Raw genomic sequence first — 15,952 nt, forward strand, 5'->3', positions numbered from 1 at the left:
ATTATTTGTTAGCTAAATTGTTGATATGAAAACATAAATATAATTTGTGTAGGTCTTGACGACTGTTATATTTATTAATTCGAGGACTGTTATTAATGTATAAACGAAGTGGGTATAATTATAAATAAATAAATAAATAAACTTTCAAAAATTATAAACTAAACTAAACAAAACTTGCACTTGTCAGGCCCACTAGCTACTGACATTTGTATAATTGTGTTGTATCGTGCTCTTCTCGATTATTCTTGAAGACAGCACGATTACACCCAATATGTCAAGTGAACTGGTTTGTGCATAAAATAGGTTGAAAAATTAACAATATAGGCAAGGTGCCGATTGAATTTATACAGCAATAGCTTTCAGTAGGTTTTAAAGCAACTTGGTTGAATGTTGAATCGTTTCTGACATCTTTACATTTTGGTATATGCGAAGTAAACAATTTTTGATTATGAAGTGGTGGTTCTACTAATCCGACCTAAGCTGTAGAAGGAAGAAATAGAAGATAGAAGAAGGCTGGACTAACGGTTTCGTTCATCAAGTAGTTTGGAAAAAATTCTAATTTTTAGGGACAAGTTTACAGCGTTACGGTTAACTACTATTATAGTCTGAAAAATATGGCGCCCTAAAACAGTTTGGGTTTTCCGTCATCATCTGTTTCCACGGTTTGGGTCCTAACTGTACAATACTACGACGCTACAAATTGCAAATGACTAAATAAACTTTGAAAATGATAAATAAGTGAACAAGATATGATAAAATAATTTTGAACAAAAATGATAACCTAAACAAAACTGAATAAGGTTTCAAAATTTGTATTCAATCATCTCTCACTCTTCCTATTACTCCTATTCATCAACCTCCCCAGTTTCCCCAATTTTCAATCTACAAGAACTAACAGAATTTGATCTAACAATTCGTGAATCCTTGCACTCTCCAAAGAGTAATTGCTGCCTTATTTTTATGGAACAGTGAAAAATTGAGACGAATGAGTGTTCTGACTTTTTGTGCAGCCCTCGAGTTGTCTCAGCGACAAGGAAGAGGACGAAATCTATGGTTTTGGATACGGAGTCTTCAGCAGACAGATGCTGCAACAACGACAGCAAAAACTCGCTCTCGCCGCACAGAACACTACAACTGCCCTTACCCCGGGCACACACCAACAACCATATCAAAGGTAAGACTTTACTTAAAAAATAATGGGTAGTTTAGTGAAAGTGAAATAGGAGGGATGAGGAAGGATTTCAGGATTCGATTTATAAGTGGATTTTTGGGGTTTGGGAATTAGGGACTTTTAGAGTTGGAAATTTGAGAATTTGGGGAGATTGGAATTTGGGAGAAATATGAATTTATGGATTTGGGAATTTGGGAGAGATAGGAATTTGGGGATTTGGGAATTTGGGGAGTTAATAATTTAGGGAAATGGGAATTTGGCTAAATAGGAATTTGGGGAGTTACGATTTGGGGGAAATAGAAATCTGAAGACATGGGAATTTGGGGAAATAGGACTTGGGGATGATAGGAATCTGGAGATTTGGGAATTTGGGGAGTTAATAATTTAGGGAAATGAGAATTTGGCGAAATAGGAATTTGGGGAGTTAGGATTTGGGGGAAATAGGAATCTGAAGATATGGGAATTTGGGGAAATAGGAATTGGGGATGATAGGAATCTGGAGATTTGGGAATTTGGGGAGTTAATAATTTAGGGAAATGGGAATTTGGCGAAATAGGAATTTGGGGAGTTACGATTTGGGGGAAATAGAAATCTGAAGACATGGGAATTTGGGGAAATAGGAATTGGGGATGATAGGAATCTGGAGATTTGGGAATTTGGGGAGTTAATAATATAGGGAAATGGGAATTTGGCGAAATAGGAATTTGGGGAGTTACGATTTGGGGGAAATAGAAATCTGAAGACATGGGAATTTGGGGAAATAGGACTTGGGGATGATAGGAATCTGGAGATTTGGAAATTTGGAAATTTGGGAACTTGGGAACTTAGAAACTTGGGAATTTAGAAATTTGGAAACTTGAAAGACTAAAAATTCTTAACACGTCTAACAAGAAGTGTATCCTACACCCATCCTTGCACCACATATGGTGTCCCACCCCGTTCAGTCCGTCGACTCTACTTCCTAGTCCTCCCCCAGGCCCATCTAGTTACCATTAAACCAAAATTACCATTTAAGAACTACAGACCAGTCTCCTTCAAAAACCGCTCCCTAAAAATACAAGAGGGTGGACTTACAAAGGTGTTCTGGCGCAGCAAAGCTATGAACGGTTATTCGCACATGTACGAAAACATCTAATGCTAACGTGCTAGATAATGGAATTTAATAACGACCTTCCTTGTCCCCTTTCTCTATTCACGATTCGCAACTATGGAGAACGGGTGCGCGGTAGTCTGTTGGTTAATTAGCAATTAAATATCAAGCAGCCGGCGTAAAGGTGGGCACAGATGCTATTTCGTATCAGGTTGGCCACTTAACAATGGGCAATTATGTATAATAAACAGGCCGTACCAGTTAAGCATTACTCGCGACTGGCTGTTCGAACGAGCATTCGGATAATTGAATCTACGGTACTTTGTAAGCGGAGATTCTATCTATGTACTGTTGCTGATTTTAATCTGTCTATGTTCTCGAGTTTAACCAGGAAATATTAGCTGGCTGTGATAAAGAATCGGGTAATAGGAATATGCGGAAATGCGTGGAAATTTGAAATAGTTTGAGTCGTTTCATGTAAAAATATTTGAGGTAGTTGTATGATTACGGAGGTCTGTACTGTTCTTCTTATGAGATTTAATTAGTTATTTCTGTTATTAAAATTGCAAGTTTTTAAGACAGTGACGTTTTGACTCTCATGTTACTCATATGTGGGACACTTAATTCTCTTCCAAATCCTATTTTACCAAATTCGCAAGTCTCCAAATTCTCAAATCCCAAATTCTCAAATCCCAAATTCTCAAATTTCCCAAATTCTCAAATTTCCAAATTCCCCAAATTCCCAAATTCCCAAATTCTCCAAATTCTCAAATTCTCAAATTCTCCAAATTCTCAAATTCCTCAAATTCTCAAATCCCCAAATTCTAAAATTCCCCAAATTCTCAAATTTCCCAAATTCTCAAATTCCCAAATTTCCAAATTCCCCAAATTCTCAAATCCCCAAATTCTCAAATTCCTAAATTCCCCAAATTCCCAAATTCCCAAATTCCCCAAATTCTCAAATTCCCTAATTTCTCAAATTCCCCAAATTCTCAAATCCCCAAATTCCCAAATTCCCAAATTCCCAAATTCCCAAATTCCCCAAATTCTCAAATCCCAAATTCTCAAATTCCCAAATTCCCAAATTCCCAAATTTCCAAATTCCCCAAATTCTCAAATCCCCAAATTCTCAAATTCCTAAATTCCCAAATTCCCCAAATTCTCAAATTTCCAAATTTCCAAATTCCCCAAATTCCCAAATTCTCCAAATTCTCAAATTCTCAAATTCTCAAATTCTCCAAATTCTCAAATTCCTCAAATTCTCAAATCCCCAAATTCTCAAATTCCCAAATTCCCCAAATTCTCAAATTTCCCAAATTCTCAAATCCCAAATTCTCAAATTCCCAAATTTCCAAATTCCCCAAATTCTCAAATCCCCAAATTCTCAAATTCCCAAATTCTCAAATTTCCCAAACTCGCAAATCCCTAAATCCCTAAATCCCTAAATCCCTAAATCCCTAAATCCCTAAATCCCTAAATCTCTAAATCCCAAATCCCCAAATTCCTACTTCCCGAAATTCCTATCTCTTCTAAATTCTATCTCCTCAAATTCCCATTCCCCCAAATTACTAACTCCCCAAATGTCCATTCCCCAAATAGTCCTAACACAAATCCAGAACCCTAACACAAACCTAAAACTCCCAACAATATTAAAAGAAACAACCTCGTCAATCTCGTCCATCGTAAATTTGAAGAATTGTCACCGGAACAGTTTACTTATCCATCCCGTTGTAAGTAGTAATTAAAAAAAGACCAGAACGAACGGCTGACACGAACTCGATTCGAGTATTTCGTTCGGTTGATTGTGTATGCTGTTTTTGTTTTGAAGCCGAGATAGACAAGGATATATCCGCTCCGAATAGACCGACAACAATTGTTCAATTTCAAGTTAACGTACTCGCTCAGTAGTATTTGGTATTGAAATCGATAGCAGTAGCTGGACGACAATATACGGTTCTCTGTCGCGAAGCTCTTCTGCTCGGTTAAATCACTCACCGGTATATTTTGATTTCCAACATCGTTCGTTACTTCTATCTCGGACGTGGAAAAAATCGACAAGTCCGAAAATAATTTGGATAACAGTCCGCGTACAATGTTTTTCACTGGTTCGGAAAACCAACGAAAATTAATAACCGCGACGATTAATACTGTCAGTTTCTATGCTCTCCTTTTTTATGGGACTCTATGTTTCTTTGTAAATTGATTGCGTTCTAATCGCTTTGAATGCGGATTGTTTTATCGACTTTCAATCGAAACATCAAATCGGTAGCGCAGCTCTGTTGGAAATTTATTTTTAGTTTTAGCAATTTTTATTGTGTTAGATTTATATTATGACGGTTTCTAGATTTCCGTTAGGGTAGTTTCTAGGTTTTTATGTTATAATTTCAATCGGAACGTCAAATCGGTAGCGCAACTCGGTGGGAAATTTATTTTTAGTTTTAGCAATTTTTGTTATGGTAGATTTATATTATGGCGGTTTCTAGATTAGGGTAGTTCCTAGATTTGCGTTACGGTGAGATGCTGGAGTGTAATTAGGGTAGTTCCTGGATTTGTATTATGGCAATTTCTTGAATTGAATTATGATGGTTTCTAGATTCGTATTAGACTTCTAGATTTAAATTAGGGTATTTTCTATTACAGAATTTTATAGATTTGTATTGCGGAAGGCTCTGCATTTGAATTGCAGCAATTTCTAGATTTGAATTATGGTAGTTTCTACACTTGAATTATGGTAGTTTCTACACTTGAATTATGGCAGTTTCTAGATTTGTGTTGCGGCAGTTTCTAGATTTGAATTATGGCAATTTATAGACTTTTATTGTGACAGTTCCTAGGTTTGTATGACGACAGTTCTTAGATTTGTATTACAAGTTTCAGATTCCTGATACCTGCCATCTTGCAAAAGTCCCAAAATCCAAACATTCTATCATTCTGAGCTCACAAGATTTCTAGAACCTCAAAAAGTCCCTAAATCCCTAAAAATCCTTAAGAATCCTACCCTTAATATTTCTATCTGTAAAATTGCCATAGTTTCAAACGGAAAATTTGTAATCTTGTAAGAAGATGTCACAACATTTGAAACACCGATTCTCTTCAAACTTTGTACAACAATAAAGTGCATTAAAAGTAATAATTCCGCAAAACCATAGCACGCAACTTTCCTTAATAACCAAAAAATTTACTTAAATTCTATTAAGAATCTAAAGGAAGTGATCCAAGAATTAGGGTTCGAAGAAAATAGTTTCACACGAAATTTATATAATAAATTCTTTTTCACGTCTCATGTTTTAATCCCCTGTCATCAACCCGAATAAGTATTTCCTAAAATCTACACATTAAATTTTAATTATATGAAATTATTATTAATTAAAGGATGTTCGAATTTCATTTGTTAATTAATCTTGATAAACGCGCAGTGGGTGGTTTTATAATAACAAAAACATTAATTTCACGCGTCAGAACCACGCAAAGATATATTACATTTCATATACTTAAAAAAGTTTTTTACGCTTTCGCTTTATCGCGGTTGAGCTGCACCTGCTACCCGCGGTATCGAACATGTTAAATTATCGAAAAATTCAGCTAGTTATTCGCGCAACAATGCGGGAACACGGTGATTAATTAACAAATTAACGTGTATCTGTTTGAACTCGGGGATGATTTGTTTTGCGTTGAAAGGAATTTTATTTTACTTATTTTACTTGCTTTACATATTTTACTTATATTACTCATTTTACTTATTTTACTTATTTTACTTACTTTACTTATTTTACTTATTTTATTCATTCTACACATTCTTATAATTCTACTCATTCTACTGATACCCCTCGTTCTACTAATTCTTATTATTCTACTCATTCTACTCACTATACTATTCTACTCGATCCACTCATTCCACTCATTCCACTCATTCTACTCATTATACTAATTCCACTCATTCCACTCATTCTACTCATTATACTAATTCCACTCGTTCCACTCATTCCACTCACTCTACCCATTCTAGTCACCATACTATTCTACTCGTTCCATACATTCCATTCATTCTACTTATTCTATTCCCTCTACTCCCTCTACTCACTCTGCTCACCCTATGCACTCTATTCATTCAACTGATTCCACTTATTCTACTGATTCCATTCATTCTATTCCGTCTACTCCCTCTACTCAATCTGCTCACTCCATTAACTCTATTCATTTTACTGATTCCACTCATTCTATTCCCTCTACTCCCTCTACTCACTCTGCTTACTCTATTCACTCTATTCATTCTACTGATTCCACTCATTCTACTCATTCTACTCATTCTACTCATTCTATTAATACTATGCATTCTACTCGCTCTACTGATTTTACTCGGTTTACTCATTCTACTTATTCTACTCGTTCTACTCATTCTACTCACTTTACTCATTTTACTCATTTTACTCATTCTACTCATTCTACTCATTCTACTCATTCTACTCATTCTACTCATTCTATTCATTCTATACATTCTACTTACTCTACTCACTCTACTCAGTTTACTCGTTTTACTCATTCTACTGATCCAACTTATCCAACTTATTTTATTTATTTTTTACTGATTTTGCTTGTCTTATTTACTTTACATATTTTACTTCTTCATAAACATTTTACTTATTTCAATTCTATAACAATCATATAAATAAATTCTTACAAAATTTATAATATACAAAAACAATAATAATTTTCAGTCCCTGCCATATACAGTATATACATATGGCTTTAACAATAATAATTTTCACACAGTAGTTCATGCAATATATACATATAATTGTAACAATAATAACTTTCACACACTAACACATGCAATATATACATATAATTTTAACAATAATAATTTTCACACACTACTACATACAATATATATGTACATATAATGTAAACAATAATAATTTTCACACACTACCACGTTCAATATATACATATAATTTAAGCAATAATAATTTTCACACACTACCACATGCACTATGTGCATATAATTTAAACAATAATAATTTTCACGTATTGCCACATACAATATGCAGAATTTAAAAGTAACCTAAATGTTTCACAATGTGTATTCTTGAACAGGTCAAAAAACAAGGGTGCATCTGGTGACAGAGAATTATCCCGATCGATGTAAATCTTATTGTTATTGCACAATGATTACTGATCGTGACAGAATCCATTGAAGTAAGGCACAGAGGCGTGTAATTAATTCAGTCAAGGGCTCGTCAATCGATCGTTACGTCGAATAATTAATTTCGCGTTGTTGCTTGCATACAGAAATTGGATGAACTTCGATACCCACTTAAATAATTACTTTACGAACATCAATTCGAATTAATTAACGTTTTATTAACCTATGAAATTCGAAACATATTTTGATGACTAGGTAATAAATATTTCGTTATTATTTCAATTATTAATTAATTATTAGTTATTTAGTACTATTCAAACTGATATTATGCTTTATGTCACTTAATGTTTAATATTTAAAAATAATTTATTATTTGGTAAATTGTTGTTGGATAATTTTTAAATGTTATTGGTTTTAAAGGGTGAACTTTAAAAAGAAATATAATTTACAAAAAAAAAAAAAATGTAAAAAGGAAAATTTTTGGTGAAGGGACATAATTATTATTTATTGTAGACAATATAAATAATGTTTATAACAAATTTTGATAATTGTATGAACATAACTGAGTCACGTTATATTAGTTAATAAATATTGCAAGCATTCTCTAAATTGGTAAAAAACATTATTAAGTGTAAAATACATTATTACTGAGAAATTAAATTTTAATCAAAAGTATAATTCTCAAATAACAAAAATTCAAATAATTAATTATTATCCATGAATAATAAAAATATAAATATGGTAATTTTTCGTCGAAAATATCTATTAATTTTTCGTAAAATATCTATTAATATTATTAATTTGTACAATAATTTTCCTAATACATTAATTTGATATTTTTATTTTTGTTGCAGCTGTCTGAGTCCAAGATCAGCGTACTTCTACGAATTCCCGCCCAATGGTGAGTCGCATGATTGTCTGAACTTAGTCGTTTCTTTTTCGAGATTTCAGAGCAACCTGCAGGAAACTCCACTTCCGTATAGTTCTGTTTAAGTGGCTTTCATTCACAAAGTAAAAGTGGAACACGTCGTGTTGTTCTAACTACAACAGACAAGTACACACTCGGATAAGAATACCATATTATTAACGGGACGTTCGCATTTGTCTTGCATAAATTGAACGCCATCTTCTTACTAAAACTTCAACTAAATATTACAAATTTTTCTGAAAAACATCTCAAATTCATTTATAAAATATTATACTGCAGTAAAACTATATTTTTAAAATTATTTTAGTACATTTTTTATTGTGAGTTGAACTTACAATTAGATTTTCAATTTGAACTTAAAATTTGTAGTTAATATATACAGTTAAATTTGTAATTAATTTTAAATATCCTTAACTTTACTTCAGATATTAAACTGCAATATGTACAAATATATTTTAAGAATTATTGCAATACATTTTTTGTTACACAGATGAAGTTAAAGTTTGAACTTGAATTTAAAATTTGTACTTAATTTATGTAGTTGAAGTTTGTACTTAATTTATGTAGTTAAAGTTTGTACCTAATTTATGTAGTTAAAGTTTGTACTTAATTTATGTAGTTAAAATTTGTACTTAATTTATGCAGTTAAAATTTGTACTTAATTTATGTAGTTGAATTTATAATTAATTTAAGTAACACAATTTTTAGCTATTTTAAACAGCAAAATTTATCTGTTAGCTTATATAAATTATATTGAATGAACAGTTAGTTTAAATACTTAAATTTAAATTCAATTTAAATACTCAAATTTACAGTCAGTGTAAATACTCAAATATTCAGTATGAATACTTAAATTCAAGTCAATATACACAGACATCGAAAGAAATAAAAAGGCACTCAAATTTGTTAAACAGCCCCAGCATAAAATATTTGTTACACCCTCAAAGAAGCCTCCTAAAGTAAAATTGGGTAGAATATGAAAATGGCGCAAAGGTTTCTCATTTGCGGTGGTTTATTCGTTGATTTTTACGAGTAGGTCGGAAGACATAACCTGCAAAGCAGCAAAGAAATGATGTTAAGAGCATATACTCGTATCCTTTTATTACCACCATCTTCGATTGATGTACCACTAAGGAAGTTAAGCTTATACCGCTTTATCGTCTCCATCGCATCAAGGATCACGTTTCTACTTTCATACAGCGAGCTTAATTTTTCAGTTCCATTAAGACTACTCTTAAGCGATACTCGTATTTCACCATAAACTTTTCTACCTTTTGATGAAATGTTTACCATCATGTTTTCGTACCGTAATCATAATGCGCAAACACACACAGCGTTACCGGTTTTCGTTCACATTTTAATTAGAACGACGTTTAAAAATATTTTATGTAGAAAAATTAATTTGTAAGATATTTCAAGCTTTGTTCTACATTTCACCATATTTTCAAATTCGTCTCTCAGTCTCTCAATGTTGCGTCGTCCTTTTCTCGATTATTCTTGAAGCCAGCACGATACACCCAACATGTCGGCTAAACTCGTTTGTGTATAAGATAGGTTGAAAAATTAACAATATAGGTAAGGTGCCGATGGAATTTATTCAGCAACAGCTTTTAGTAGGTTTTAAAGTGACTTGATTGAATGTTGAATCGTTTCTGACATCTTTACATTTTGGTATATGCGAAGTAAACAATTTTTGATTATGAAGTGGTGGTTCTACTAATCCGACCTAAGCTGTAGAAGGAAGAAATAGAAGATAGAAGAAGGCTGGACTAACGGTTTCGTTCATCAAGTAGTTTGGAAAAAATTCTAATTTTTAGGGACAAGTTTACAGCGTTACGGTTAACTACTATTATAGTCTGAAAAATATGGCGCCCTAAAACAGTTTGGGTTTTCCGTCATCATCTGTTTCCACGGTTTGGGTCCTAACTGTACAATACTACGACGCTACAAATTGTAAATGACTAAATAAACTTTGAAAATGATAAATAAGTGAACAAGATATGATAAAATAATTTTGAACAAAAATGATGACCTAAACAGAACTGAATAAGGTTTCAAAATTTGTATTCAATCATCTCTCGCTCTTCCTATTACTCCTATTCATCAACCTCCCCAGTTTCCCCAATTTTCAATCTACAAGAACTAACAGAATTTGATCTAACAATTCGTGAATCCTTGCACTCTCCAAAGAGTAATTGCTGCCTTATTTTTATGGAACAGTGAAAAATTGAGACGAATGAGTGTTCTGACTTTTTGTGCAGCCCTCGAGTTGTCTCAGCGACAAGGAAGAGGACGAAATCTATGGTTTTGATACGGAGTCTTCAGCAGACAGACTTTCCCCCAATTTTCATCCTCCTAATATTTTCGATTCTAAATAAACTAGTGAATCTATTTCGGTTCGTTTAGTGGTTTCGTTGAATATAGCGATACAGTAAAAGCAGTCTCTTGAATCCTGTTTGGAACAAATAGCAGTCGGTGTAGCACAGTTAAGGCATTTCGCGGATCAAGCAAACTGAGCAATCGTGTTTGCGTATTCCGGCAAGCGTCACGAGTTTTAGGTTAAGTTTGTGTCTGGATTTCGATAGCTGTTTGTACGCTGCAACAACAGCTAAGGATTGTAACGATCCGACATTGACGCCTCTTACATGAAATTACTGTTAAACATGCACCATTTAGATAGCACGTTGTTGGTTTAACTTGATTAGCCTTCGACAACGTGTCTTCGTGACACAGAAATGTAATCGCTAAGTCAGAACTACTCCTAGCTGTCTGATATTTGGACTGAATAAATTTACTCTTTTAAACATTCATCAAATTTATTTTATTGTTAATATTATTACTATTTTGATTGTTGAAATTTAAAATTAAAGGGTGTTTTATTATACTGCTGTTTTATTATTATCACTATGTTATTGAATTAATTTTATAAATTATTGCAAGAATTTTAGTAAATAAATACTTCATGAAAAATAGCAAAATATATGGTATTACTATTTTTGTATTAAATTTATAATATTATTGCTGTATATTTATTATATTTGTGGTACTACAATAATAATATTTAGGTATTCAGATGTGCATAATAACATAATCTAATTCGTTTGACTGGTCCTTGAAATACTTTCTCAAAGTAAATAACAAAATATATTCTATTAATATTTTTGTATTAAATTTATAATATTGCTGCTGTATTATATTTGTTATATTTGTGGTACAACTACAATAATAATACATAAGTATTCAGATGTGCATAATAACATAACCTAATTCGTTTGACTGATCCTTGAAATACTTTCTCAAAGTAAATAACAAAATATATGCTATTAATATTTTTGTATTATATTTATAATATTGTTGCTGTATTATTTTTAATATACTTCTGATACAACAACAATAATAATACTTAAGTATTTAAATGTCCATAATAACATAACCTAATTCACTTAATCCTTGCAATGCTCCCCTAAAACATTTTAAAACATAAAAATTTTTACCAAAAAATTGCACACGTCAGCAAAGAAACCAAATCGATAATAATTCAGCAGAAAATCAGTGTTACGCCGCAAGGAATGAAATAATAATCGCCAGGGGAGTAAAATTCATTGTTAAAAATATATAAACTGACGGATAACGTGGAAAGACCTTGATCTCAATTATATATTCATAGAATTGGAAATGGTGAGCCCGAAAGGGGCAAAGATAGCCGACTGAAGTCGGTAGAAATAAAATATCAAAGCTTTGCCCTCTTTGGCTCGCACGCCAACTGCTTCTCCAATATCTAGTGTTTTTCGATATCTTAAAAAATTCCAATAGCACGAATCGGCCATTTCGGCCTTTCTGCTTGATTTTATTTTCCGTCTTAGTACGTACACTTTCGACGCAACTGCCTCTTTCGTACGTCTTCCACTTTGCAGATGCTATTGGAAAATTCTGTAGATGCGTTTTTATAAATTCTACTTTCCTTGATGAAATCTTTGATTTTATTATTTTTGATATTTTGTAAGGAAATTTTTATAGGGTAGACACAATTTAATTTTTTTAATGAAATACATAGTTGAGTAACTCATGAGGTTAGGAAAATGGCGGACGTGGTACACCATTGATACATCTTTATTATTTTTAATGTTTCATAGTGGAACTTTTACAGGGTAGACTCAATTAAATTTTTTTAGTGAAACACGGAGTTGAATAGCAACTCATGAGGTTAGGAAAATGGCGGACGTGGTACACCATTGATACATCTTTATTATTTTTAATGTTTCGCAATGGAACTTTTACAGGGTAGACGCAATTTAATTTTTTTGATGAAATATGTAGTTGAATAACTCATGAGGTTAAGAAAATGGCGGACGTGGTACACAATTGATACATCTTTATTATTTTTGATGGTTCACAATGGAACTTTTACAGGGAAGACACAATTTTATTTTTTCAATGAAATACGTAGTTGAGTAGCAACTCATGAGGTTAGGAAAATGGCGGACAATTTAGATACACAATTAATACATCTTTTGTACGAATTACAGTAGTGTTCGTGATAATTGTATTAGTTTATTTATAAAACTAGTTTGACACAATATAAAATTTTCTTTCTGTCTTTACTCTTTTTTATATTTCTTTGAAAATGACTATAAATATTCATATCACAGTTGCATTTGAATTATTGTCTATACATTATTGAATTATTGTCTAACTGTTTAGTTATTGTCGTTTAATTTCTTGAATTATTATTGTACAATTACTATAATTATAATTGCTAATTATTTAAATTATTGTTTATTTTTAAACATGTTCCTTGAAAAATATCTCGTAATACAAATTTAAAAATGATTTAAACACATTGCATACCAAATTAAGATTTTTATAATGAAGTTTTAAGATGTATCACTTTGAAAATGTTTACAAAAACAACATTCAAAGACTTAAAATTTAAAAGTCATTGAATACCTCCAAATTAGTGAAAGATGTTAAAAGTCACAAAACGGGTGTCAAAACATAATAAAACTTGCAGAAGAAAATAAACCAATTGCTACGAATTCATGATCTGTCCCGCCATTTTATCTCTAGCGTGCCGTAATTGTTCCATTTTCTTTTTCTTCCTCGTTCCAGTGCTTTCCGTTCTTCCTGGTCCTGTGTAACAATATAACCTGTATGTAAATTAAGTCGGCTTAATTGCGAGTGTTTTGCATGCGTGGAATATCCGGTTGACAATCGTCGTATCGCAATCGCGCATAGTACCGTTTGCAACGGGGCATATCTGCATTCCGCACAATTTTTCGTCGCGTCGCGTGACTTTGTCGAATGAAAGGGCAAAGCGAAGATCGTGAACGAGATAAGTATGAACCTAGTTACTTAACGTAATTATATTACGGTAAGTTAATTGGAGCGTAGGAAAATTGTGTAGGGAACGTGACGAGATTATTTATTTTCGCTCCATTGCTTTCAATTAAACTATATGCTTGCTGATTTTTATCTTTTTAACTGGGAAAACGTTTCTTTTCAACGATTATGGGAGTAATTGCTGATGAAGGTTTATAAGAAATTGTTCGATACAACCCTTGTTCTTTAGGGTGGTATTTAATTAGGTATGTTAATATTTGATTAGGGTTGACGTGTTAGTTTGAGGTTATGGAGTCTAGGTTATCTAGTGTGTTTGGACTTATACACTGCTCAAAAGAAATATGGCATAGAAAAAATTTAGGCAAAAATTGGCCAAATTTGACTGATGATAACTCCGTGAAAAATCATCGCAAAGTTATGCTCTTTTTTTTAAATTAAAGCTTGAGATCTCTACTTTAAGACCCTGTAGTTTGATATTAGATTTGATGCATCCCTACCACAATAACACCGTAAATGTGAGGTCATGTTTGCAATATTGAAAATTACAAAGTTTGACGAAATGCATGGACTTGCCACATTTTTTTGGGGCGATACTGTTTACAGCAGCATAAAGTACAAACCTTTATCTTTAATTTCCAGTATGTGAAAAACCGCTACCATTTTTTTCTGCAAAGATACAGAACTTTAAAGAAATCCTTGCATTTATGGCATATATCGCCGCCATTAGCATTACCCGATGTGCAGGTCGGAGAGGTTGCTGGACAGATTTTGCACATTATATGGCTCTGACAGGAGCCTTTTCTGTGCGTATTTGTGTGTGAGAATCTGTGTCTGTGTATGAATTATCGTCGAGAAGCCTCGTTGAGAATCATTCTCGAATTTTGCAGTCCCAATTCAATTTGATTGCTTCCATATTCTGCAGTAGGTCCAAATTTGAACCCTATAGAAATTTAACAAGACAACCTACCAATCTGTAAGATCTATCGCAAGTCTTAACTGAAATTTGGAATGACATTCCACAGGAAGAAATTAGGGCTTGCATTAACATGAGTAATCGACTGCAAGGGATAATTCAACAACGCGGTGGAAACACGCGTTATTAGAATTCAAACATACAGACACACAGATACTCACACACATATACACACAAAAAAAGGCTCTTGTCAGAGGCATATGATGTGCAAAATCTGTCCAGCAACCTCTCCGAGGTGCATATCGGGTAATGCTAATGCCGGCGGTATATGCCATAAATGCAAGGGTTTCTTTAAAGTTCTGTATCTTTGCAGAAAAAAATGGTAGCGGTTTTTCACATACTGGAAATTAAAGATAAAAGTTTGTACTTTATGCTGCTGTAAACAGTATCGCCCCAAAAAAATGTGGCAAGTCCATGCATTTCGTCAAACTTTGTAATTTTCAATATTGCAAACATGACCTCACATTTACGGTGTTATTGTGGTAGGGATGCATCAAATCTAATATCAAACTACAGGGTCTTAAAGTAGAGATCTCAAGCTTTAATTTAAAAAAAAGAGCATAACTTTGCGATGATTTTTCACGGAGTTATCATCAGTCAAATTTGGCCAATTTTTGCCTAAATTTTTTCTATGCCATATTTCTTTTGAGCAGTGTATATTTTATTGCATTTTGTACTGTTTTATTTCATTTTTGCTTTTGTCACTTATGCAGTGGAGATTATTAATAATTTTAAGGGTTCGGATATTGCAGAATGTTAAGGTTATGTATAGGTTATGTTTAGGTTATGTATAGGTTATGTATAGGTTATGTTTAGATTGTGTATAGGTTATGTATAGGTTATGTTAAGGTTAAGTTTAGGTTATGTATAGATTATGTATAGGTTATGTTTAGGTTATGTATAGGTTACGTATAGATAATGTGCTGACAGGATTTCGAAATGAAGTATTGTAAACCTCCTAGAATTTCCTAGATTTAGTAGTCCTAATGTCCCTAAGTCTCAAAGCTCCAAATTTCTAAATTTGGAAGTGCAAGGGTCGCAACCTTAATGTTGCAAATTCCAAAATCTCAAAATATCAAAGATCCAGAGTCCCAAGTCCCAAAATCCTAAAATTTCAAGACTTCAAACCCCCAAAGTCCTAAAGTAAAATTTCACAAATCCAAAGTCCCAAAATTTCCTAAATTTCAAAGTGCAAAAATTACTAAATCCCAAAGTGCCAAGGTTCCAAAATCTTAAAATCCCCAAAATCCTAAAAATTCCCCAAACATCAAAACCCCAAAGTGCTAAATATTCCAAATCCTCAAATC

The 15,952-nt window shown here is 32.8% G+C and overlaps 1 protein-coding gene across 8 annotated transcripts in view; it reads left to right on the top strand.

Annotated features, from left to right (window-relative positions):
* The window catches only part of LOC100883627 (uncharacterized), a 427,612-nt gene that overhangs the window by 347,385 nt on the left and 64,275 nt on the right, over positions 1–15,952 (top strand). For all 8 annotated transcript variants that reach the window (XM_076532931.1, XM_076532938.1, XM_076532939.1 and 5 more), the window contains exons 4-5: positions 1,011–1,174; positions 8,259–8,305. In XM_076532931.1, coding sequence (XP_076389046.1) covers positions 1,011–1,174; positions 8,259–8,305 — 211 coding nt within the window. The remainder of the gene's footprint in view (positions 1–1,010; positions 1,175–8,258; positions 8,306–15,952) is intronic.

This window comes from Megachile rotundata, chromosome 6, assembly GCF_050947335.1.
Source record: "Megachile rotundata isolate GNS110a chromosome 6, iyMegRotu1, whole genome shotgun sequence".
Lineage (NCBI taxonomy): Eukaryota > Metazoa > Arthropoda > Insecta > Hymenoptera > Megachilidae > Megachile > Megachile rotundata.